The sequence below is a fragment of the Loxodonta africana genome, chromosome 5 (assembly GCF_030014295.1).
Source record: "Loxodonta africana isolate mLoxAfr1 chromosome 5, mLoxAfr1.hap2, whole genome shotgun sequence".
In the NCBI taxonomy this organism is placed as follows: Eukaryota; Metazoa; Chordata; class Mammalia; order Proboscidea; family Elephantidae; genus Loxodonta; species Loxodonta africana.
Window position 1 is genome coordinate 109,072,975 of NC_087346.1, and position 24,517 is coordinate 109,097,491.

General features: G+C 36.6%; 1 protein-coding gene across 2 annotated transcripts; it reads left to right on the forward strand.

Annotated features, from left to right (window-relative positions):
- The first annotated feature begins 2,845 nt into the window (after positions 1-2,845).
- Positions 2,846-15,269, forward strand: COMMD8 (COMM domain containing 8). Of its 2 annotated transcripts, XM_003415864.4 has the most exons (5): positions 2,859-2,990; positions 4,779-4,934; positions 6,833-6,985; positions 11,021-11,176; positions 12,232-15,269. In XM_003415864.4, the coding sequence occupies exons 1-5, from the start codon at positions 2,925-2,927 to the stop codon at positions 12,250-12,252; spliced, it is 552 nt and encodes a 183-aa protein (XP_003415912.1). In that variant the 5' UTR covers positions 2,859-2,924; the 3' UTR covers positions 12,253-15,269. The 2 variants fall into 2 exon arrangements, with proteins under 2 accessions (XP_023410795.1, XP_003415912.1); XM_023555027.2 differs by lacking the exons at positions 11,021-11,176; positions 12,232-15,269 and adding an exon at positions 7,734-10,966 and having other exon boundaries at positions 2,846-2,990.
- Positions 15,270-24,517: the final 9,248 nt, after the last annotated feature.

Consider the following 24,517-nt stretch of genomic DNA (forward strand, 5'->3'; position numbering starts at 1 on the left):
ACTTACATCAGCCTTCTAAATTTGGTGCTATCATTATATGCAGTTACACAGCCAGAGAGGTGAATTACAGAACCAAATAGGTGAAATAACTTGGCCAACATCACACAGATAGTAAGTTGCAAAGCTGGGGTTTGAACCTAAGAAGTTTAGCACCAGTGTCCATGTTTTTAAACACTACCACAAATAAGAGCCAGAGGAGAGGAACCAGGATACATTTAGCAGAGACGGGACTAGAAAAGGCTGGAATATGCTTTAAAAACTTCCTAGAATACACATGGAAGAACACCTTCTTACTAATCAAAAGGAGAACATTAAGCTGTGTGTGTGTGTGTGTGTGTGTGTGTGTGTGCATGAACTATTTTAGAAGCCGTATTTGTTACAGGTTAAATTGTGTTATAAGTTAAATTTTGTTACATTCAAGTTCCAAGGGAAAGACCTCATTTTTCTTGATGCCCAGTGTCGCTATGCTACTGCTCTGCCATTGGCTCACTGTGTCATTTTGCCTTATTTATGAATCTGTTATGTGGCCTTCTTGTTGTTGCTGTGTGTTGTCGAATTGATTCTGAGTCATAGCGACCCTATATGACAGGGCAGAACTGCCCCGTAGGGTTTCCTAGACTGAGGAGCCTTGGTGGCACAGTGGGTAAACTGATTGTCCGCTAACCAAAAGGTCAGTGGTTTGAAACTACCAGTGGCTCCTCAGGAGAAGGATGTGGCAGTCTGCTTCCATAAAGATGTACAGCCTTCGAAACCCTATGGGGTCACTACGAGTCAGAATTGACTCAATGGTAGTGGGTTTGGTTTTGTTGGAATCTTTACAGGAGCAGATCATTAGGTCTTTTTTCCCCCAGTGGAGTGGCTGTTGGGTTTCAACAGCTGACCTTTCAGTAGCAGACGAGGCTCCTTTATGTGGCCTTAGGTAAGTCATATCACCTCAGCATGTCTTTATTTCCTCATCAGGGGCAGTAAAACATGCAGCTGAGAATATCAGTTCTGGATTCAGACCAGTGACTTTGCAACTATGTGACCTTGGACAAGGTATATATTACTTCACATAGTTTGTTTCCTCATCTTTAAAACAGGAATAGTATCTACCACACAAGGTTATAGTGAGGATTACATGAAGTATAGGAAGTGTATGGTGTACAGTAGATGCTCAATGAACATCTTTATTGAAATTATTACAAAATATAAAATTTAGCTTTTTTTCTTAAAACAGAACTTATCCATCAATAGCCTTGCCATCAACAGATTAGTTTTCCAAACTCTTTCTCGTTTATTAACCATTACTTGGATAGTTCCTATGTACAAGGACAAAGACTAGTGAATACTGTTAAGACAATTACATTTCAGTTGGGGTAATGAGATTTGTACATACCTATCTAAAATGGAAACCCTGGTGGTGTAGTGGTTAAGTGCTACAGCTGCTAACCACAAGGTCGGCAGTTCGAATCCACCAGGCACTCCTTGGAAACTCTACAGGGCAGTTCTGCTCTGTCCTGCTATGAGTCGGCAGTTCATTTGGTTTTGGTTTTATCTGTATTAAATAGAGCCCTTGCTGCCCATTGGTTAAGAGCTTGGGTGCTAACTGAAAAGTCAGTGGTTCAAACCAACCAGCCAACTGTTCTGTGGGAGAAAGTTATGACAATCTGCTTTCATAAAGATTACAGCCTTGGAAACCCTATGGGATAGTTTTATTTTGTCCTATAGGGTTGCTACGAGTCAGAATGGGGTCAACTGGACAACGGTTTGGCTTTGGTGTCTACATTAAGACCAGCAAGTGGTAAATATTTTAAGTGACAGACAGCTAAAGTGCCATGAAAATGCAGAGGAGGAAGAAACTTTTCACTTCCAAGAGGTGGGGCGCAGTGTAGAGAAGGAATATTTGAGCTACACCTTGAAGAATGCCACCAACGAGTAGTTTTTCTCTTCATAGCCTACAGACTGAAATAATTACTCTCTCCTCTGTGGTCTGCTTCATCTTTTGTATACTTCAATCGGTAAATTTATATTAGATTCCAGTTTGTGTGTCTCCTACTTCCGGGTGGCACCTGATTAAAAGGGTAGCTGTAATAGATGAGAGGTCACAGAAAGGCTCCTTGGGTTTTAGGTTTAGTCCAACATTATGAGTGTGACTCTAGAATCTGACCAACTTCTGGCTGCGCCCGCCACTAGACTGGGCATCACGTGACTCTTAGGGGATAAAATACAGGACACCCAGTTAAATCTGAATTTCAGATAAAAACCGATACCCCATGCAATATTTAAGGCATACTTCTACCAAAAATTATTCTGAAATTTCATATTTAACTGGGGGTGCTGTAAATTTTTACTTGCAAAATCTAACAATCTTAACTTCTGGGATCATATCTGCTACTTGTAAAATGAAGATGAAAATCATACTTTCTTCATACCAAAAAAGAAAAAAGGCCAAACCCGTTGCCATGGAGTCGATTCCGATTCATAGCAAATAATGCGTATAAAGCATTATTGCATTGCACTTGGTAAATCCTCAACCTTCCAAAAAGGGGACTTTAGTACAAGACATATATTAAACTGTCGGGTCAAGGGCCCGGGCGCACGCAAATATATGGTAAGCCTTATCAGACTGTTGCCTAAACAGTGCTAAGTTCAACAGAAGACTGCAGATATTTGTAAGCTGCGTTGAGAGATCTGCAACTTTGCTTTCAAAATTACTAGCCTGAGAGAGTTTAAGCAATGCCTTCATACCAAGCGGCAAAGGACTTTCCTCAGTTACGAGTACATTGGCTGTGTCCCTGCGCAAGCGCACAAGGGCCTCTACGTCTCTTTCCTCCTCCCCTTGGCCCCCGCCCTACCCGATAGAAAAGTCACGTGGGCGAGCCGTCGCTAACCTGGAGAGACGGGGCCTTGTCACGTGACCCGGGACCAGCCTCGCATCAGGGATGGAGTCGGAAGAGGGGACGCCCTTGTGGCAGCTGCAGAAGCTGCCCACCGAGCTGGGCCCGCAGGTGAAGGGGGGTGCGGTTGGCGGCGCGGCGCCGGGGTTCCAGGGCGGCGTGGCTTTCCGGTCAGGCCCAGTGGCCCCTTCGCGTGGCCATCTCGGGCTCCCTAGGAAAGGGAGGCGGAAGGGGCGTGCTTTCGGGTGGCCGGACACCTACCTCCTCTGTGGATCTGAGGAGGCCGAGGCTTGGGGTGTCGCCACCCAGGCCTGACTTTGCGGGCAGATGTTTCCCGGCCGCGCCCGCATCCCATTGAGGACGGGCCACCCGCTCCCATGCACAGCCCGGGACCTAGTGAGCCTGGGCAGGAGAGTAGAGTTGCCACCTATTCTTTGACAGCTTGTGATGTGGAGTCCGTGGTTTGCAGCGTCCTTATATAAGTTTCATTCATTGGATACAGACGTCTCCAGTGCTCGCTATGCACCGGGCACAGTGTAGGTGCTGAGGGTACCATGGTGACTTCGAAGCAGGCCCTGCCCCCTTGAGGGCGACCAAAAAAAAAAAAAAAAAAGTTAAGTGCTGTGAAGAAAGTAAAATAACCAGGAAGCCTACATTAGTTAGGGTGATGCAAGATGGCCTTTCCCTCAGAAGGCGGCATGTATGTTGACACCTTGAGGATGAGAAGGAACCTGGCCTGTGAGGATCTGGAAAAGGCAGCTTAACTCTGGGCCACCCAGGCACGGCACCAATGGGTTCCTCCTCCTCTTTGGACCATCCCAAGAGAAGGTGAAAAGAAGAAGCCAGAACACTACACTTTTGTCTTTTGCTTTCCTTCTTTATCTCCCTTTCTGCATCATCTCCTACCCACCCCAGCCTATACCCTACCCCCTACACACAAGACTGCAGAATGTCAGTGCCCTCTAAGGCCGTCATCTATTGTCTCTCTCAAAACCAGAATGAATAAAACTACGTATTTACATATGATGCTTGAAATGCAATACTGAAACTGAAACTACTTCTACAAGAGAAGACCCAGAAACCATCTCTAAAGATCTACTCTAGTTTAGAGAGTAGCCCCAAGAAGAGAAAACCAGGGCCAGTTAGTTACAGGAGAGTTGTAACATAATTATACACCAACACTGTTTCCAAACAGAGCCAATTTAATAAAACTTTTAACCTCTGAAATATTTTCTTAAAATAAATATGTAATTATCCAAAAAAGAAAAGCGGCTTCATTGATTCGTTCAGCTAACTTTTCATTGAAGTCTACACAGTGCCAAGTGCCCTGATGGGATAAGGTAAAGTGGTGAGTGAGGCACAGCCTGAGCCCCGATGGAGCTGGCTTTCTAATAGAAAGCCAAACTGAGTTATCCAGTAATCCACCTGTGGAAGGGAGAGCAACCCACACTAGAAGGGGTAAAGGAAACCTTTCCAGAGCACAGACACGTAGTGTTCTAGGCTGAGTCCAAGGAGGACTAGGAACTACACAGGTTGGAGGGAGGAAGTATGCACCCACCAAAAAAAAAAAAAAAAACAAACCTGCTGCCATCAAGTCAATTTCAACTCATAACAACTCTGTAGGACAGTAAAACTGCCCCCTAGGGTTTCCAGGGAGCAGCTGGTGAATTCATACTGCTGACCCTATAGGACAGAGTAGAACTGTCCCGCAGGGTTTCTAAGGAGCAAGCTGGTGGATTCGAACCGCTGCACCACCAGGGCTCCCAGCATCTAAAAAAAAAAAAAAACTAGGTGTTGCCAATTATGTAAACTTTTCCCAACAACATGTTTGCTACAACGAAGATAAGTATGTTTCATGATAATACTTAGAATTATGCTTATTTTCTTTTTCCCCTCTAGCTTCTTCACAAAATAATTGATGGCATTTGTGGCCGGGCTTATCCTCTCTACCAGGATTATCACAGTGTTTGGGATTCAACAGAATGGGTACACATTCTAGAAGATACTGCCACATTTTTCAAAGTTATAGTGGGTAAAAATTTATCTGATGAAGAGGTAACATTGCTTCAAATTTCTATCCTTTATAATAAACACATGCTAAGTTTTTTTTTTTTTTTTTTAATAAAGCTGGTGTTTAAGACGTTGTACAAGGGTCATCATGAGTCAGAATATATTATATGAGCAAAAACCTCAATAATTTTGAGTAAACAGAAGAACTGTGGAAGTTAAGTTTTTTCTTTTGAGGGGGTTGTGTTTTTTAAATTGTGCAACAAAGCATGCAGAAAATGACAGAAAATTAATATGACAGATACCTGTATTCTTATTACTATGATTAAACTTGTTAATATTTCATATTATGTTTTTCAGATCTGTTTGTTTTTAGAAATAAAGCATTACAGATATATCTAAATACTCCCTTCCCTTCCCCCACTGACTGCCATCCCCCCACAGTACACCACTCTCCTGAAGTCGGTGTGCATGTTTTGTATTCTGGGAGCCCTGGTGGGGCTCAGCTGCTAACATGAAGGTCAGCAGCTGCTCCTTGGAAACCCTTTGGGGAAGTTCTCTTCTGTCCTGTAGGGTCGCTATGATTCTGTATTGTATGTACTTTTGTACCTTAAACAATATATATATATAATTATTTGGGATGTTTAGATGTGTAACTTGTCAATAGCATTTGCGTATTTTTTTTTCATACAACATTGTGTTTTGAATTTATTCTTGTTGATAGATGGAGATCCAATTCGTGTATTTTAACCCCTTGTATTATTTTTTGTAAGATTTATCTGTCTAGTCCCCTGCTGATGGACAGTTGGGTTAGTGCTTCTTTCTCACTATAATGAATAGTGCTGCTGCAAGCAGTCTTAATATGTATCTCCTTGTGCATATGTTGGACAGCTTTTCTAGGGTAGACACCTTGAAATGAAGCTGCAGTGTCATGGGTGTATTTGTCTTTAACTTTACTAGGTTGCTTTTATTTTTTTATTTTGTAAATATTTGGATTTTTTTGTTTTCTTTTGTTGTCCAGTTATGATTTAATTACATAGTTGCCAAAAATATATAAAATGTTTGATTTCAATCCTTTGAAATTGTCCTGACTTGCTACATGGCTCAGTGTATGCTATATTTTGGTGAATGTTCCATGTACATTTGAAAATAATGTGTATTCTATAATGGTTGAGTGTAGTGTTCTATAGGAGTCACTGGTAGTGCAAATGGTTAAGTCCTAGCCAAAAGGTTGGCAGTTCAAACCCACCCAGAGGTGCCTTGGAAGACAGGCCTGGTCACCTGCTTCTGAAATTTCACAGCCTTGAAAACCCCATGGAGCCCAGTGCTACGATACACACGTGGGGTCACCACGAGTCAGAATCTACCCAGCAGCAGCTAACAACAGTCTTCCACGTGTTGACTAGGTTAAATAGAATGGTGGTATTTTCCACTTCGATATTGATTTTTTGTTGTCTTTCTTCTGTAAGTTATTGAGAGGTATGTTAACATCTCTTTTTAGTTCTGCCAAGTTTGCTGTGTATACTCTGAAACTATTATTGGGTGCACACAAATTTAAGATCGTTGTACCTTTCCGTTGAGCAGCTATTTTGCCATCTGTCTGTATTTCTTGGAATACTCCTTGCCTTGAAAGCTACATTGTCTGATCTGTTAATACAGCTTCACCACCGTTTGTGTTCTCCAGGCATATTCCAGGCTGTGGCTTCCTTGCTGCTTCAGCTGTTAGCTCGTTCCTTTATTCTCTGCTGTCTAGAAATTTGTTAAAATCTCTTGTTTGCAGGTTATGCATTCTCATTTTAATCTTTTCATAGTGAGTAGAAATATTTCTTTTTATTGTTTTGCTGTCATTTTTAAGGGGTATGTGAAAGGAGAGTGAACTATGTGTTTATATTTTAGACAGAAAGTTCCTTTTGCTTATTTCTAACCATTTATTTTTATTTTCGTAGATATCTCAGCAGTTGAATCAGTTGAATTCATTTCATCAAGAAGCGATCATGAAATGCTTGAAAAGTAGAAAAGATGAAATCAGACAGGCTCTCTTAGGAGAAATAGTTGATATTTCCTCTGCACAGCTTCAGGATTTTGATTGGCAGTTAAAGGTGAGAATATTTACCTACGAGTATGTATGCTTTTATTTTATTTTTTGAATATAATATTATGTATCTAAATTTTCTTTCATTTTGAGAATATATCATTCCAAAGAAATATCAAAGATAATTTAAATTACATCTTTTGGCATTAGCTTGGGCATAAGTATACTACATATCCAAATGATGTATAATAACATTATATTGATAGTAAATTTAGTTAACTAGATCTGTAAATAATGGTCATAAATAGTAGAGCAGTATATATTCAACATATAGTATTTTTGAACTTTATAGACCTTAAAGCCTTCTTGGTATTGGTAAATATGGTTCTACTTGCAGGGAGAAAATAAATATTATTAAACAAATTTTATAAACATTTTGAAAAGAGAGTCATGATGAGTAGGGTTCGTAAAGAGCAATTTCAGATCAGCTTTCATCCTTTTTAGGTACACAGCAGCAACAAAGACTAGTAGATGAGAAAATAAATGCAGTGTGTTTCTTGACTTTAGCATGACACTAGATGAAATGCCTCACATTGTCTTTGTGGATGAAAAATAACAGTTAGGCAGATTTATAACTAGATAAATAACCACCTGAAGACAGATGAATTTGTGTTAGCCAGGAAGGCGGTTTCTATGGCTCTGGCCTTGGCCCAGTATGCTTCAACATTTTCATGAATATTATGCTTATCAGATCTGAAACTAGAGTTATATTTAACATAAACGTGATACAATCAAAGTTTAAAACTATTTTACAGCCAATTACAGTGATGAACCAAATGAAGCAAAATAAGTTGAGCAGAGGTAATGTAAATAGAGGATTTTTTTATTTAGATAAAGCCAACTACAGATTTAAAAGGTAAGAGAGATATGCTAATGGTAACATATATGAGAAGTTTTTGTTGCTTTGGTTTAACAAAGGCAGCTTGAGTCAACAGTATGTTGATTTGGTACAGGTAGTCCTGGGCTTATGAGGGGGTTATGCTCTAAGGAGTCCATTGTAAGTTGATTCTGATGGAAGTCTAGTACTTCTTTTTTTTTGTTTTCACTGTTATTGCTTTTTATTATCAGTATCTTTATAAATTTGATCTTTATTTGTCTTTGGGGGTTAGACACATTACATAGAAAACTACTGACATATTTTAATATATACCTAAAGAAATACACAAATCATAAAATTTACTCTGACACTGAAAAAGAGTTGGTCAACGTTGGCATTTTGTCAGTTGTCATAATTCCACTTGTAGAAGGTTCTGGATCACCTGGATTATTCCTGGGAATGGGGACGACGTTTCTAGTCAGAAAATTAGTGTGGGTTATCTGTACAATCCTTTTATTTTTTTCTTCCTATATTTTGTGGTAATATCTTACTGCTTCCCAGATCTGCCTGTCAACTTTAACAAAGTGATCAGTGCTTGGGTCCATGTTTTCAAGCAGCCGAAGGTCCTGATTTAGTTTAGAAAAAACTCTAGCTAATCCTTTCACTGTAAAATTTTTTGGTAACATCTTTCCTTCCTCTTCCTTATTGCTTGTTGCTCAGCATTTCTTTCCTCTTTAAAATCCATTAAGTCCTTATCTGCCAATTCTCCTTCCTGATCTATGAGCTATTCCACTTTGGCAACATCAAGTTCTAAATTCAGTGTCTTATGAGTGATTTTTCCACTGATCTCTTCCATCATTTTATCCTGATCAGATGCTTGGGGCATGTTCACATAACTCAGCAATTTTTGTCATATCCCCGGAATGTATTTCCTGTAACTTCCTCCCAGGAAGATGCAGTGATCCAGATGCAGTGATGGTTGTAAATGTGGTTCATTGTAACTCGAACACATTATAAATCAAGGACTACCTGTATTGTATTTTGTTGGTGGAAATGCAGTATTTCAAGGAAAGTGTAGTTCTAGTATATTATGTTTTGGACAATTAATCCTTTTTAGTTAGTTTAATAATCTTTTTTACTTGTGACTGCCAAACTTTAGGAGATATTTAAACAAATTAGAACCCAACCAGAAAAGAATGACCAACATCTTAAAATCATGTTAACATGAAGTTCCGTAAGACCATTTCCGATGAGAAAACCAAGTAGAAATATGACAGTTCTCTTTAAAGGACTAAAAGTCATATGGAGGGGGAAATAAATGTATTCTGTATAGATACAGAGGCTAGGAGAAGAGCTAAGGTACATCATTTGCAATAAGATGGATTTGAATTCAACATAGGGAAAAACTTTTTAACAACTCTCAGTATCTCAAAATTATTTTGTCCTTTTGAGGTAGCATGTTACTCATCATAGGTGGCATTCAAGTATAGGCTGAGAAACAACTTACACCCACTCACTTACTCATATGGTTAGTTCCAAAGACCAGGTTGTTATGTGAAAATTTGCATTATGCAAGAATGGAAGGGGACCACATCAGATCACAAAATACAGGATAAGTATTATATCATTGCATAACTGCCAAACCACTGAGAATCATAAGATAGATAACCTGAAGGTGATACTTTCAAATCTCAGATATTCTGAGTCCTTTTTGGAGAGAAAATGGAGGAGATATGTAAGGATTGCATTTTTGTGTGTGTATGTGTGTGCTTTAGGTGAACGTTTATAGCTCAAGTTAATTTCTCATTCAAAAAGTTTTTACACATACTGTTTTTGTGACATTGGTTGCAATCCCCACAATGTGACAGCACACTCCCTCTTTCCACCCTGGGTTTCCCTTTGCCCATTCATCCAGTTGCTGTCTGTTCCCACCTTCTCATCTTGCTTTTGGACAGGAGTTGCCCATTTGGTCTCGTATATTAGATTGAACTAAGAAGCACGTTCCTCACGTGTATTATTTTTTGTTTTATAGTTCTGTCTAACCTTTGAGAAGTCAGCTTCAGGAATGGTTTCAGTTCTGGGTTAGCAGAGTGTCCATGGGCCATAGTTTCAGGGGTTCCTTCAGTCTCTATCAGACCAATAAGTCTGGCCTTTGTGTGTGTGTGTGTGTGTGTGTGTGTGAATTTCAATTCTGTTCTACCTTTTTCTCCTCTGTCCAGGACTCTCTGTTGTGATCCCTATCAGGGCGGTTGTTGGTGGTCGCTGGGCACCGTCCAGTTATTCTGGTTTCAGGCTGGTGGAGTCTCTGGCTCGTGAGGTCCTTTAGCCCTTTGGGCTAATATTTTCCTTGTGTCTTTGGTTTTCTTCATTCTCCTTTGCGCCGGATAGGATGGGACCAATAGATGGAGATGCGTGAGGATTTGATTCTATAGCAGATACTGCAGGGAGGATCCTTTGAGGTTGGTTGTTAGGGAAGGAACCTTTTATCAATACACAAGTAATTTTTGCCAGTGGTGGTGCTCCAAATAAGGATTCAATTATTGTGGAGTTTTTGGCTCAGATTCCAAGAAAATTGAGTTTCCTTTTGGCATTTGCCACTGAAGCTACAGAGCTTGTTTCAAAAATATTAGTACCATAAATACTTGATTCTTCCACTTCCCTTAAGATATTCAGTGGAAACAGAAAAGTAAGAAGTAAGGTAAGTATCTTGAGGATTTTTGTTGGGTGGTTGTATTGAAGACGGTGGATAGATAACATTTATCAACAGTTTAGTAGACAGCTGATCATGAATTAGCATCTTAATATCTTAGCATTTATCGGTGCTTTAGTCTCATTTATTTTCGTAAATGGACTTTCGTCCTCTTGGTGGCTTCACCCTTTGTTAAGAGTTCTGCTGCTTGTTACATTTGTCCCATCCAGTATTTCCCAGCAATAGCTCCACTCTAGATACCTGCTTCTGCTGTAAAACTGCTGACTTCATGGTTTTTTTTTTTTTTGCTGACTTACTTTCTCTCTGGTGTTCATTCTTCTTTCTCTTTCTGTCGCTCAAATATGTGTTGTTTTGGCATGGGTTTAATTTATTTCTTCGACTTTGCCTTATACTTGGCAGCAAACAGGAGTACTTTTTTTTTTTTTTAACGTATTGTTATTAAGCTCTGATGCATATTTAGTACAGTCCTTTTTTTTTTTTTAACTATTAATTCCCATTTTCCTAATTTTAAACAGCTTGCACTTTCTAGTGACAAGATTGCTACATTACAAATGCCGCTTTTAAACCTTCATCTAGATGTAAAAGAAAATGGTGAAGTCAAACCGTATTCTGTTGAAATGAGTAAAGAGGAGCTGCAGAATCTGATCAATTCATTGGAAGCAGCTAATAAGGTATTCATTTTAATTTTGTTGTATGGTTTAAGCTTTTATAGTTTTGATGCCTTTAGAACAATATAACAAAAGCTCATAGTTCACTTTTTAATATTTCTTTTTTTCCTGATATTTAATGTCAACCACAGAAAGTACTTTGTTGATGTGTTCTGCATCTCTACTTTTTGGTATTAAATTAATTAAAACTTGTAATTTTTAAGTGTTTAGTTTTGAGCATAATTTATCAAATAGCTGTTTTTGAAAGAATAACTGCTATTCTAACAGCTGAATTTGTTATGCTTCAGTGCTTATTAATGATAAAAATAATTTTACCCTGGGGCTGTGAAATTAGCTTATTCTCAGGTTTTTATGGTTAAAAAATGGTTATAATCCTGAAGAAAAGTGTGTCTTATTTTAACTGGACAAATAATAGAAAATTGCTTTTATAAACCTGTAGCTGCTGGAGACAAAATATGCCTTGTAGTTATTGTGACAAAATCAGGTTGAGACTAGGTAGGGCTAATGAATGACGGGAAGGGCTTTACATTGACAAAGGAAAGGCTAAATAACAGGAACCATTCCTGGTGTTTAATAAATGTGGAAAATAATTTTTGAACAGTAGAAACTGCTGCTGTGAGGAAGAAATAAAAATAATTCTCTTTATGTATATGTGTTTCTGTCATTAGTGCCCTGCATTTTCTCAGTTGTTCTTACTAACATGTCTTTACCCCTAACCAATCTTCATGGCTGTGTCCTTTGTAAACCCTTATGTTCTTCAGCTTCTCCCTGTAATCTGCAGTTGCACAAACACTTTGGTGCCTTGATGACAGGTCCACATGCCCAGTAACCACAGTGCTGGTTGAAGCCTGGCTTGGCATTTTGAGGCTAAATGTCTGGAGAGGGTGTGTGATAGAACCTGGTGTAAATGTTAAGTGATTTTGAATCATACACCCTAGTAGGCGTGTATTACCTGTTACCGTGCATTGTACTTGCTTGTTGTTAGTTCTTTTAGCATATTCGGATATATCAGCGCCATTCTGATATAACCTAATTTTTCCTCCAATTTCTGTTTTAAGGTGGTCCTGCAGCTGAAATAACTAGAAATGATGAGTACCAATGCTATTAAATTTCGCTGCTGCAGCTGATATGGTGAAGTGAATACTGTGTGTTCAGAAAATCTGCAGTGTATTATAACAAGCTGAGAAAGCAGCAGTGATGAGATTACAAAGATAAAAATTTATCAACTTCCCTAAAGAACATGGTTGACAGCAAATACATAAAAAATGAAGTAAAGTTGAGAAAACTCTAGTAGTGGTTTATATTTTCATAATGACTGTTTTGCCTCATTTATTTAATATTTGAGAAATCTTTGTAGATATACAGTTTAGTATAATAGCTAAAAATATATTCAAATGGATATAAACATGCAAAGCACAAATGTACTTGAATATTGCTTAAAAAGAAGTATGTGAATAGCAAGGACATGTACTACGTAATTATTATTTTGTGGTATTTCCAAAAATAACTTTTTTAAAGAATGGCTAAGCTGCATATATATAACTCAGGTGATTCCATATTTCAAAAGAAAGATAAAATTTCTTTGAGAAAGATGCTCTTCTTCAGACATGAACAAGAAAAAATACTCTTAAATTTGTGTAACAATTCTGTGCGTGAATTCTAGAAACTAAAATCTTTTACCAGAACACCGGAAAAAAAATGAAAATAACAGCTACTTCTGTACTTCTATGTCTGTTCAGAAAAATATGTTCTGATGAAAAGAATAGATGTTATTGTATAGTGTATATATTACCATCAAATATCAGATACGACCATAAATAGGTCCATTTTTGTTATAATCTCTAATACTGAATTTAGCAATTTTGGATATTAACAACTTCACTGGAAAACAAACCATTTTTAATTTCAATTAACTTTACAATTATTCTAAACAAATAAAGAATGTCATTTTATTTTTGTGTATTGTTTTATTCTTTCAGATGATTTTCCCATAACTCAGTAATCAGTAACTCAGTAAACATAAATTAGTTGGTACTGGTGTATGCAGGGTTCATAGCTTATTAGACGCATTGCTGTGGAGTTGATTCCAGCTCGTGGGGACCCCGCATGTTTCCGGAATAAAACTGCTCCATCGGGTTTTCAGTGACTGCAATCTTATGGAAACAGAGTGCCAGGATTTTCTTCTGTGGAGCTGCTGAGTGAATTTGAGCCCTGAACCTTTTGGTCACTAGCCTAGCACTTAACCATTTGCATCACCCAGGAACCTTTATAGCTCATTAGAGTATTAGAATATTCTTAGAGGTGATCAGAGCAGTCGTTACTCTTCTCATACAGGTGAGGACAGGCTTAGAGAGGTTAATAAATACCTGAGTGTGATAGAAACAGTGCTGCTCAGAATGTGTTCCACAGACTGGTGCCAGCCAGTGAACTGTTTGTTACTGGTCAGTGGTGAGAGAAGGAACTTGTGCCAGAAAGTTCATCGATATATACTGCCTCCTTCATGGAAAAAGTTTTGTTATGAAAACAATACCAGCTGAACTAAACAGTGTGCTTAATAAAGTAGTTAACTTCTGGGGCAAATTCCTTATACTGTGAAACCTGGAACTTGACAGGACTGCCTAATTTTTCCAGGTCCTGCAAATTTCCTGCCTTTGACAGGGTACAGTCTTTATCACTTTTCTATTGCTCGTTTAAGTGGGAAATACTTGAGGTTTTCTTCTCTGACAAGTTTCTGCTTTACACAGGCCCTGGCTTTTTTCAGGTTTTGCTGTATCATCACAGACTAGTAAAAGTTTATAGATCAGCACTTTGGGTAGCACTCTTCTAGAGCTCTCCTGAATTTCCCATGTAATATCTATTTTGATAAGAAAGAAACAAACTCATACTCAGTCCTGATCTCAGCACATAGTATCATTTTTTTTTAAATGATACCAAGTGATGATATCATTTTTAATGAAATAAAATTGACATACTATAAACTCTGCATATTTAATGTGTAATTTCTAAGTTTTGGCATATACACCCATGAAAGCATCACCACAATCAAGAGAGCGAACATTATCAGTCATTCCCGGAAGCCCCCTCTTACCCCTCTGTAACTCCCCCTGGGCACCTACTGATCTGCTTTCTGCCAGTATAGATTAGTTTGCATTTTCAAGAGTTTTATGTAAATGGAATCACACAGTGTGTACTTTTTTTTCGTCTGGCTTCTTTCAGGATAATATTTTGAGTTTCGTCCAGTTTTTGCATATATCAATACTGTGTTTCTTTTTACTGAGAAGTATTTTGTTGTAGAGTTGTATCACCTTTTTTTTGTTATTCTGTTCACCTATCGTTGGATGTTTGTGTTGTTTCAAGTTTTTGGCTGTTGCCATACTTAAAATGCTGTGAACATTCTGGTACATGACTTTGTATAACCGTATGCTTGCTTTCCTTTTGAAAAGAAAATACTTCGGAGTGGAATGGTTGGATCATATGGGAGGTTTATGTTTATCTTTTAAAGAAACTCTTAACAGCGGTGAATGAGAGGTACTGTCACTCCACATCCATGACAGCATTTGGTATTGTCAGTTTTTTTGGCTTTTAGCCATTCTAATAAATGGGTAGTGCTGTTTTATTTTGTAATTCTCTAGTCACAAATAATGTTGAGGTTTTTTATATGCATGTTTGCCATCTATAAATCTTATTTGTGAGGTGTCTGTTAAGATATTTTGCCCATTTTGTAATTGCGTTGTTATGTTGAGTTTTAAGAGTTCTCTAAATATTTTGGATACAAGTCCTTTATCAGATATATATTTTGCAACTACTTTCTTTTAGTCTGTGGCTTGTCTTGAAGAGCTGAAGTTTTTTTGTTAAATAAAATTTTATTTATTTTATTGTTGAGAATATACACAGCAAAATGTACACCAATTCAACAGTTTCTACTATACCATTTAATGAGATTGATAACATTTTTTTGGGTTGTGTAACCATTCTCTCCTTTTCTGAGTTGTTCCTCATCCATTAACATAAATTCACTGCCCCTTAAGGTTCCTATCTAATCTTTTGAGTTGCTGTTGTCAGTTTGATCCCATATGGTTAGTTCTTAGAAGAGTAATGTTCCAGGCAGATATTTTTTTACTAGTTAAACTAAACTATTGTTTGGTTTTAAAAATACTTAAGGGGATATTTTTGGTTTAAGGTTTAAAGATTATCTCAGGGCTATAGTTTCAGGGATTCATCCAATCTTCATGGCTCCAGGAAGTCTGGAGTCTATGAGAATTTGAAATTCTGTTCTGCATTTTCCCCCTTGTGATCAGGATTCTTCTATGAAATCTTTGATCAAAATGTTCAGTAACGGTAGCTGGGCACCATCTAGTTCTTCTGGTCTCATGGCAAAGGAGGCAGTTGTTCATGGAGGCATTTAGCCACATGTTCCATTTCCTCCTATTCCTGACTCTTCTTCCTCTGTTGTTCAGGTGAGTAGAGACCAATTGTTGTGCCTTGCATGCCCACTTGCAAACTTAAGACCCAGACACTGTGCATCTTACTCAGAGGTAGAACAGAGGCACTAAGCATGTTATTAGGCCAATTACCTGAGATGTCTCATGAAACCATGACACTAAACCTCCAAACCAAGAAACCAAATCCCATGAGGTTTTTGGTTGTACATAATCCGTCTCATCAGCTACTCTTTTTTTTTTTCGTCGTTGTGAATGTATCACACAACTTTTGCTGATTCAACTTTTTACAGGTGTACAGCTTATTGACAGCAACTACAATAATCAACTGTGCAACCCTGCCCTTAACAAATATCTCCGCCACTGTTGATACACCCTTTCCCCCTCCGTCCCACCCTGGTAACCACTAATAAAATTTGTTCTCTATATTGTTTGTCTTTTCTTGTCTTTTTATATAAGTGAGGTCATACAATATTTGTCCTTTTGTGATTGACTTATTTCACTCAGCATAATGTCTTCCAGCTCCATCCATATTGTAGCGTGTACCAAGACTTTATTTCATCTACTGGCTGAGTAATATTCCATCATATGTATATGCCACATTTTCTTTATCCATTATCTATTGATGGGCATTTAGTATATTTCCACCTTTTGGCTATTGCAAGTAGTGCTGCAATGAACATTGGTGTACAAATCTCTTAGTCTCTGCTTTCAAGTCTTTTGGGTATATACTAGGAGTGGAATTGGTGGATCATATGGTAGTTCTGAGGATTGCTGGTGGCACAGTGGTTAAGAGCTTGGTGCTAACTTAAAGGTTGGCAGTTCGAATCCACCAGCCATTCCTTGGAAACTATGGGGCAGTTCTACTCTGTCCTATCAGGTCGCTCACTGTGAGTTGGAATTGACTCAATGACAATGAGTTTTGCGGTTATGGTAGTTCCATTTTTAGTTTTTTGAAGGACCACCACACTGTTTTATACAAAGGCTGTACCATTTTGCATTCCCACCAGTGGGTAAGGGTTCTAATTTCCCCACATCCTTGCCAACATTTGTTTTCTTTCTTTCTTTCTTTTTTTTTTTTTAATTCTTTCATCTTAGTCATCCCAGTGGGAGTGAAATAGTTATCTTGTTGTGGTTTCGATTTCCATCTCTCTGATGGCTAATGATGCTGAAAGCCAAAGTTTTTAATTTTGATGAAGTTCAGTTGAAGTTTGTGGATCATGCTTTTGTTACTGTATCTAAGAAAACTTGCCTAACCCAGATTAACAAAGATTTTCTTCTAGAAGTTTTATAGTTTTAGGTTTTCACATTTAGGTATATGTTCCATTTTGAGGTAATGTTTGTATATGGCGCAAGGTATGGATCAATGTTAATTTTTTGCATATAAATAATTGTACCAGCACCATTTGTTGAAAAGGTTTTTCTTTCTCTACTGTACTGCATTTGCATCTTTGTAAAAAATCAGTTGTCCGTATATGTGTAGGGCTATTTCTGGGGCTCTATTTTGTTCTTTTGATCTGTTTGTCTTGATACCTGTGCCACACTGTCTTGATTACTGTAGCTTTATGATAAGTCTTGTAACCCCGTTGTGTTAGCCCTCTTTGTTTTTTTCTCCAAAATTGTTTTGACTCTTTTAGGTCCTTTACATTTCCACATGAATTTCCGAATCAGTTTGTCAAATACTGCTAAAAAGCTTGCTGGAATTTATTGGAATTGTATGAGATCTATACATCAGTATGGAGACAATTGATATCTTAATGCTATTGAGTCTTCCACCCTATAAACGAAGTACAGCTCTTCTTTTAGTTAGATTTTCTTTCATTTCTATGAGCAGTATTTTTTAGTTTTTAGTGTAATCTCACATTGTGAGATTTATCCCTAAGTATTTCATATTTTTGATTTTTATTTCATATTTTTGATACAGTGGGATTTTTGAAAATTTCCGTTTCTGATTGCTCATTACTAAAGAAATAAAATAGATTTTTAAAATATTAATCTTATATCCCCCAACCTTGCTAAGCTCACTTAGTTCTAGAAGCTTTTTTGTAGATTCTGTCAGATTTTCTACACAGATGATTATTTAATATACAAATAAAGGCAGTTTTACTTCTTTCCAATCTGGATACACTTTCTTCCTTCTTTCTTTCTTTCTCTGTTTCCTTCCTTCCCTTTTCTTCTTTTTTTTTGGTTAGATTTTTTACATCAAAGCTCCTGTACAGTCTTGAATAGAAGTGGTGAAAGTTGACGTCCTTGCTCTTGATCTTAGGGACAGTTCATTCAGCCTTTCCTCATATTAAGTATGATGTTAGCTGTGGGTTTTTTGTACATGATTTTTAACAGGTTGAGGAAGTTTCTTTCTAATTCCTAGTTTGCTGAGAGTTTTGATCAAAAATAAATGTTGGATTTTGTTAGATGATTTTTTTCATCTATTGAGATAATCATATTGTTTTTTATTTTGTGATGAGTTACATCGAATACTTTTTAAGTGTTAAACCGATGATGCATGCTTCAAATAAACTCAAATAAACCCTCACCCACCCAAATAAACCCTAGTCATTATATATTATCCTTTTTATATATTGGATTTGATTTCCAAAGTTTTTTAAAGAATATTTGCATCTGTTCATGAGGAATATTGGTCTATAGTTTTCTTGCTAATAATGCCTTTGGTTTTGGTATCAGGATAATGCTGGCCTGACAGGATAAGTTAGAAAATATTTTCTTCTCTTCAATTTTCTAGAAAAGTATGTTTAGAATTGATGTTATTCCTTCATTAAACATTTCGTAGAATTGTAAAGTTATCTGGGTTTGGAGCTTTTTATATGGAAAGATTTGTTAACTACAAATTTAATTACTTTCCGTAGATATAGGACTATTAAAGTTATGGTTTTTCTGGAGTGAACTTGGTAATTTATTTTTTTCAAGGAATTTGTCCATTTCATCTAAGTGTTGAATTCATAAGCATAATTATATTATACTTTTAATATCTATAGATTATGAAAAATCTCTCATTCCTGATTATGTTAACTTGTGTTTTCTCTTTTATTTCAGGTAAGTCCAGCTAGAAGTTTATCAATTTAATTGATCTTCTTAAAGAGCCAACTTTTGATTACATTGTTTTTTTCTATTTTCTGTATCATGGGTTTCTACTTTGATTTTAATTTCTTTTTTTCCTGCTTACTTTTTTTTTTTCCCTTTACTTTCATAAGGTAGAAGCTGAGATCATTTGATTTGAGACGTTTCATTTTTTCTAACATAGACATTTAGTGTTATGAATTCTTCCCGCATACTGCCTAGCTGTATTGCACAAATTCTGATTGGTTGCATTTTATTTTTATGCAGTTTTAAAAAACTTTCTGTTTTCCCTTTGGATTTCCTTTTTGATCCATGGGTTATTTAGAAGTATGTTATTTAGTTTCCACATATTTGGAAGCTTTCCAAATTTGTTTTTCATTTTTAATTTAATTTCACTCTGTTCAGAGGACTTACTTTGTATGATTTTAAACATTTAAAATCTCTTGAGATTTGTATAATGACCTAGAATATGGTCTATCTTGGTTAGTGTTATATGTGGATTTCAGAAGAATATATATTCTGCTGTTGTTGGGTGGAATGTTCTATACATTTCAATTAGGTCAAATTGGTTGTTATTGTTGTTCAAGTCTACTGTATCCGTGATGATTTTCTATCTATTATGTCAATTATTGAGAGATGGTTATTGGAATCTCCAGGTGTAATTGTGCATTTGTCTATTTCTTGAGTTGTATAAGTTTTTGCTTCATGTATTTTGAATCTCTATTGTTAAGGTCATAACGTTTAGGATTGCTATATTTTCTTGATTAATTGACCCTTTTATTATTATGTAATGATCATTTTTTATCCATGGTAATATTTTTTGCTCTGAAATCTACTCTTGTATTACTTGACCACTCCAGTTTTATTTTGACTAGTATTATCATGTTTTATCTTTTTTTCTCTACCTTCTTACTTTTAACCTATTGTGTATACTTAAACTGAGTATAGACAATGTATATTTATTTCTTTCTTTTTTAAATCTAATATGACAATTTCCATCTTTTTAGTCAGGATGTTTAGACCATTTATATTTAATGTGATTATCAATGTGTTTAGATTTAAATATTAAACCTATTTGTTTTCTATTTGTTCTGTTTATTTTTTGTTTCCTTTTTCATCCTTTTCTAACTTTTACATTAACTGAGTGTATTTTACAATTCAATTTTTATTTCCTTTGTTTTTTTTTTTTTGTTGGTTTATTAGGTATCACTCTTTGTTTTGTTATTGTAGTGATTGCTTTACAGTTTATGATATATATCTTTAACTTATTACCATCCGCCTTTAAATGCTATTATCCCACTTCATGTGCAGTTTAAGAACCATTCAATTGTGTACTTCCAGTTCTTCTCTCTCAGCTTATGCTATTGTTTAAAGTCAACTATCTTTTAAATATATTTAGATAATAATAAAAGTATTATTTATTCATTTAGTTACCATTTCTGGAGCTCATAATTCATTTGTAGGGACCCATATTCCCATTTGTTACCATTTTATTTCCTGCTACTTGAAGGATGTCCTTTAACACTTCTTGTAGTGCAGGTCTGCTGTGATGAATTCTTTCAGCTTTGTGTGCCTGAAAATATGTATTTAGCTGCTGGTTTTGAAAGTTAATTTTTACTGAGTCCAGAATTTTTATTTTAGTACCTTAAAAATTTTGCTCCACTGTATTCTCACTTGCATTATTTCAGACAAGAAAACTGCCATCATTCTTATCTTTGTTCTTCTGTAAATAACATATCTTTTTTTCTGTACGCTTATAAGATTTTCTTCTTTCACTTGTTTTGATCAATTTGATTATGATGTGCGGGTGGTGGGTGGGTGCCTTAGTATAGTCTTCTTTATGTTTCTTGCTATTGCAGTTTGTTCAGCTTCTTGCATCTGTGAGTTTATGAAAAATTTTCAGCTGTTATGTCTTGAAATATTTTCTGTCTCTTCTCTATATCAGAGACTCCAATTACACATAACTTAGGTTACTAACCACAATGTTGGCAGTTCAAATCTACCAGCCCCTCCTTGGAAACCCTACGGGGCAGTTCTACGCTGTCCTATAGGGCTGCTATGAGTTGAAATCAACTCAATGGCAACAAGTTTGATTTTGTTTTTTAGGTTGCTTAAGTTATCTCATAGTTCACCAATACACTTTTCATTCTTGTTTTTTATTTCTTTGTGTTTTATTTTAGTTAGCATTTATTTCTTTTTCTTCAACATCAGTTATCTTTTTTTTTGCATCATCTAATGCACCATTAAAATTGGTGTTTCTTCATCTCAAACATTGAAGTTTTTATCTGTAGAAGTTTGTTTTGGGTCTTTTTAAAAAAATATCTTGCAATTCTGTACTTAATTTTTTGAGCATATTGAATATAGTTATAGTAACTTTCCAATGTGTTAATTCTCTTATCTGCATTAATTTTGATTGATGAATTATGTGTATCATCATGGGTCTGTTTTTCCACTCTTTTCCATGCCTGTTTATCTTTGATTGGATGCCAGACATTGTGAATTTAACCTTGTTGGATGAGGGATATTTTTTTATTCTCATAAATATTCTTGACCTTTGTTTTGAGATATAGTTATGTTCCTCAGAAACTGATTTTTTAGGTCTTGGTTTCATGATTTGTTAGATAATCCCAGGGCAGTGCTCAGTAATGGGCTAATTACTCACACCACTGAGGAAAGACCTTTCTTAGTGCTTTGCCCAATGTCCTGTGAATTATGAAGTATTCCAGGCTGGCTAGGAGAAGCAGGCACTATTTCTATAATTTATGAGCACCAGGTCTTGTTCCCTCCAATTTCTTCAAATGGTTCTTTTCCCAGCCTTGTGTTGTTTTCTCATGTATATATGCTGGCCAGTATCTGTTGAATACTCAAGGACAATCTTTGGCAGATATCTTGGGTTGTCTCTTTGTGCAGCTGTCTTCACTCAGTTACTCTCTCCTGCGAATTCTAGCTGCCTTGGTCTCCCTGGACTTCTATCACCTCAACTCAGGAGTTCTGCCAGGCTTTGCCTGGTTTCCTCCTTCCTGTAGCATTGCCTGGAAACTCTCTTATGGCAGTAATCTGGGGCAGTTCTAGGCCTCACTTTGTTTGTTTCCTGTCACTCAGGAATCACTATTCTTTGTCATGTGATGTCCAGTGTCTTTAATACCATTTTTTGGGAGGGCAGGGGTGGAGGCAGTTAGCCTTTTTTCAGTTGTTTTTGGTTAAAGGATAAATTCAATATGTTAATCCATCTTGAGTGGAAGCAGAAGTCCACTTCATTAGAATTTTAGAGCAAAGAGAAAATTGTTTTTTGTCTATTTCCTGCTTTTACTCTCAGTGAACTGAGTGAGAAATGCTGTGGACATTGAATTGTAAAGTTGTGGAATTATGACAGTTAGTAAGTCATTAGAGAAAATGGGAAAATTGAATAAAATGTTTATGTTATCCCTGCAACTATATCCTGATACATTAGAATCTTAGAATTAGGTGCAAAAACAGAGCTATGATTATATAACATGGTTTTCCCTGTTTAAGGTTCTTTCAGGAAAATCATCCTAAAAGTATTTAAAACCCATTTAAAGAGAACTGGTGCAAAATAAACTCCTTTAAGAGGACAATCTCCCCTTGCAGATGTCGAGAGTGGATAACTGCTACGCTGTATCCCACAGACTATGATCTACGGTCTGACAAAAGTTATCCAAGCTTGTGATAGCTGACCTTGCAAACCTAAACATATTCCAGTGATAACAATATCCCTTATCACTATGGTAACTGAAATAAGGTTATACCTAAGATTTTAACAAAGCTGAAGTTTCTGTTAAGAAAACTCGTTTTCTTTGAAAAAAATGTTAATTTCTCTAGCTAATAGCTATGTTGAGAATGTGATCTCATGATAGAGCTTATTCATAGACTCAATGTCCATCAGAGATGGACATCTCTTGCTACTGATATTTTGTCTTTAGTATATGTGATAAAAGGAGCTCTGGTGGTACAATGTTTAAGCGCTTGGCTGCTAACAGAAAGGTTGGCAGTTCAACCCCACTGCTCCTTGGGAGAAAGATGTGGCAGTCTGTTTTCACATAGATTTACAGCCTTGGAAACTCTATGGGGCAATTCTACTCTGTCCTGTAGGATTGCTACAAGAAGAAATCTACTCAACAGCAACGTGTTTGGGTTTTTATTATTATTTTTTAATATGTGATAAATATTTTTATTTTAAGGAAATCCTGAGCTTAGTTAGACAAAGGATTATTGCCTTTTGTCTATATGCTTCCAGTAAACCCAAATATGGGCTTGTAACCGTTGGAGAGGTTCTATACTATTGTGTGTGGTGTTGCTATGAGTCAGGGGCTGACAAGACAGCAGCTAACAACAAATACTTGGATATGTTGTATGTTTTCTTAATTGCTGGTAGCATTTTGGATTTTTTTATCATAAAAAAAAAATCCATATGCCATTGTCATCAATTTTGACTTGTGGCTACCCCATGTGTTACAGAGTAGAACTGAGCTCCACAGGATTTTCTTGGCTGTAATCTTTATGGACTCCGATTACCAAGACTTCTGTGGAACCACCGAGTGGGTTCAAACCATCAAACTTGTGATTAGTAGTCAACCACAAACCATGAACACTTAACTACTAACCAGAAGGTTAGTGGTTCAAACCCACCCAGAAGTGCCTGGGAAGAAAGGCCTGGCGATCTGGTTCCAAAAGATCACAGCCCTGAAAACCTTATGGAGTGCAGTTCTACTCTGCATGCATGAGGCCACCATGAATCAGAATTGACTTAACAGGAACTGGTTTTAATCAGTTGCCTGTTGCTGTTGGGTTGATTCCGAGGAGCTAGTAATTAACAGAGGCTGGAAAATTTCTATAGTCATTTGGGTTTCCTTTAGCTATAAAAAAGTATGTAGGTATGTTTTGCTACAAACCAGTTCCTCCTTGGAACATCTCTGTAAGTCTTTAAAATTGCTTTAATCTCAAACATCAAATATTCGTATATTAAAAAAGGCTTTCAATATGTGTTTAGTGGTATCTTTGGATTTGATTTCTTTCTGTTTTATAATAATTATACTGTAAGTGTTCCTGATAAACTTTTTTTTTAGAACTGTGAGTTTTTCACTGATAACGCCTATGTACATATGTTGAAACTGAACAAAACTGTTTTAGATTAATTTAGTTCTATGTGTAATTATATTGTGAAAGATGATAGTTTCTAAGCTTAAGTCAGAGTGTGAACCTTGGAGTTAGACATCTGGCTCCATCACTTACTTGGCAAACTTTCTGAGCTTCCATATCTCCATGTACTAAAATGTGAAAAAGAAAAATCTTATAATTTGTGAATTAATTTTCACAAAACATCTATGAAGTAAATTCTAATGTTATCTCCATAGAGAAAAATGGACAAACTAAATAACACCACGTGGAAACATGTGGAACATTCTAGAGAAGAATCCACAGTTTCTTCAAGTCAGTGGCATTAAAGAAGTGGGGAGGGAAACTGCTCTGGAGTCAAAGACATCTAAGAGATAACCAAATGCAACACATGGAACATGAGGACCTCACTTGGATCATGATTTGAACAAACAACTGAAAAAAGGCATTTTTGAGACAACTGGGGAAATGTGAATAAGGGCTGGATATTACGTGATGTGCTGTTTTATTTTATTTTTTCAAATTTAAGTCATTTAATGACAATTCACTTTTCTAAGAAAACACTAAAATGAGTATAAAAGGAACACACCAAAACTCAATGGTCTGTGCAGGATAGGAAGAAGCCTGGTCACCCAATGTTTTTCCTTCTACTTAAGACCTGACCTTCCTTCCTCCCTTGTTCCAGGCCTCCATGTTT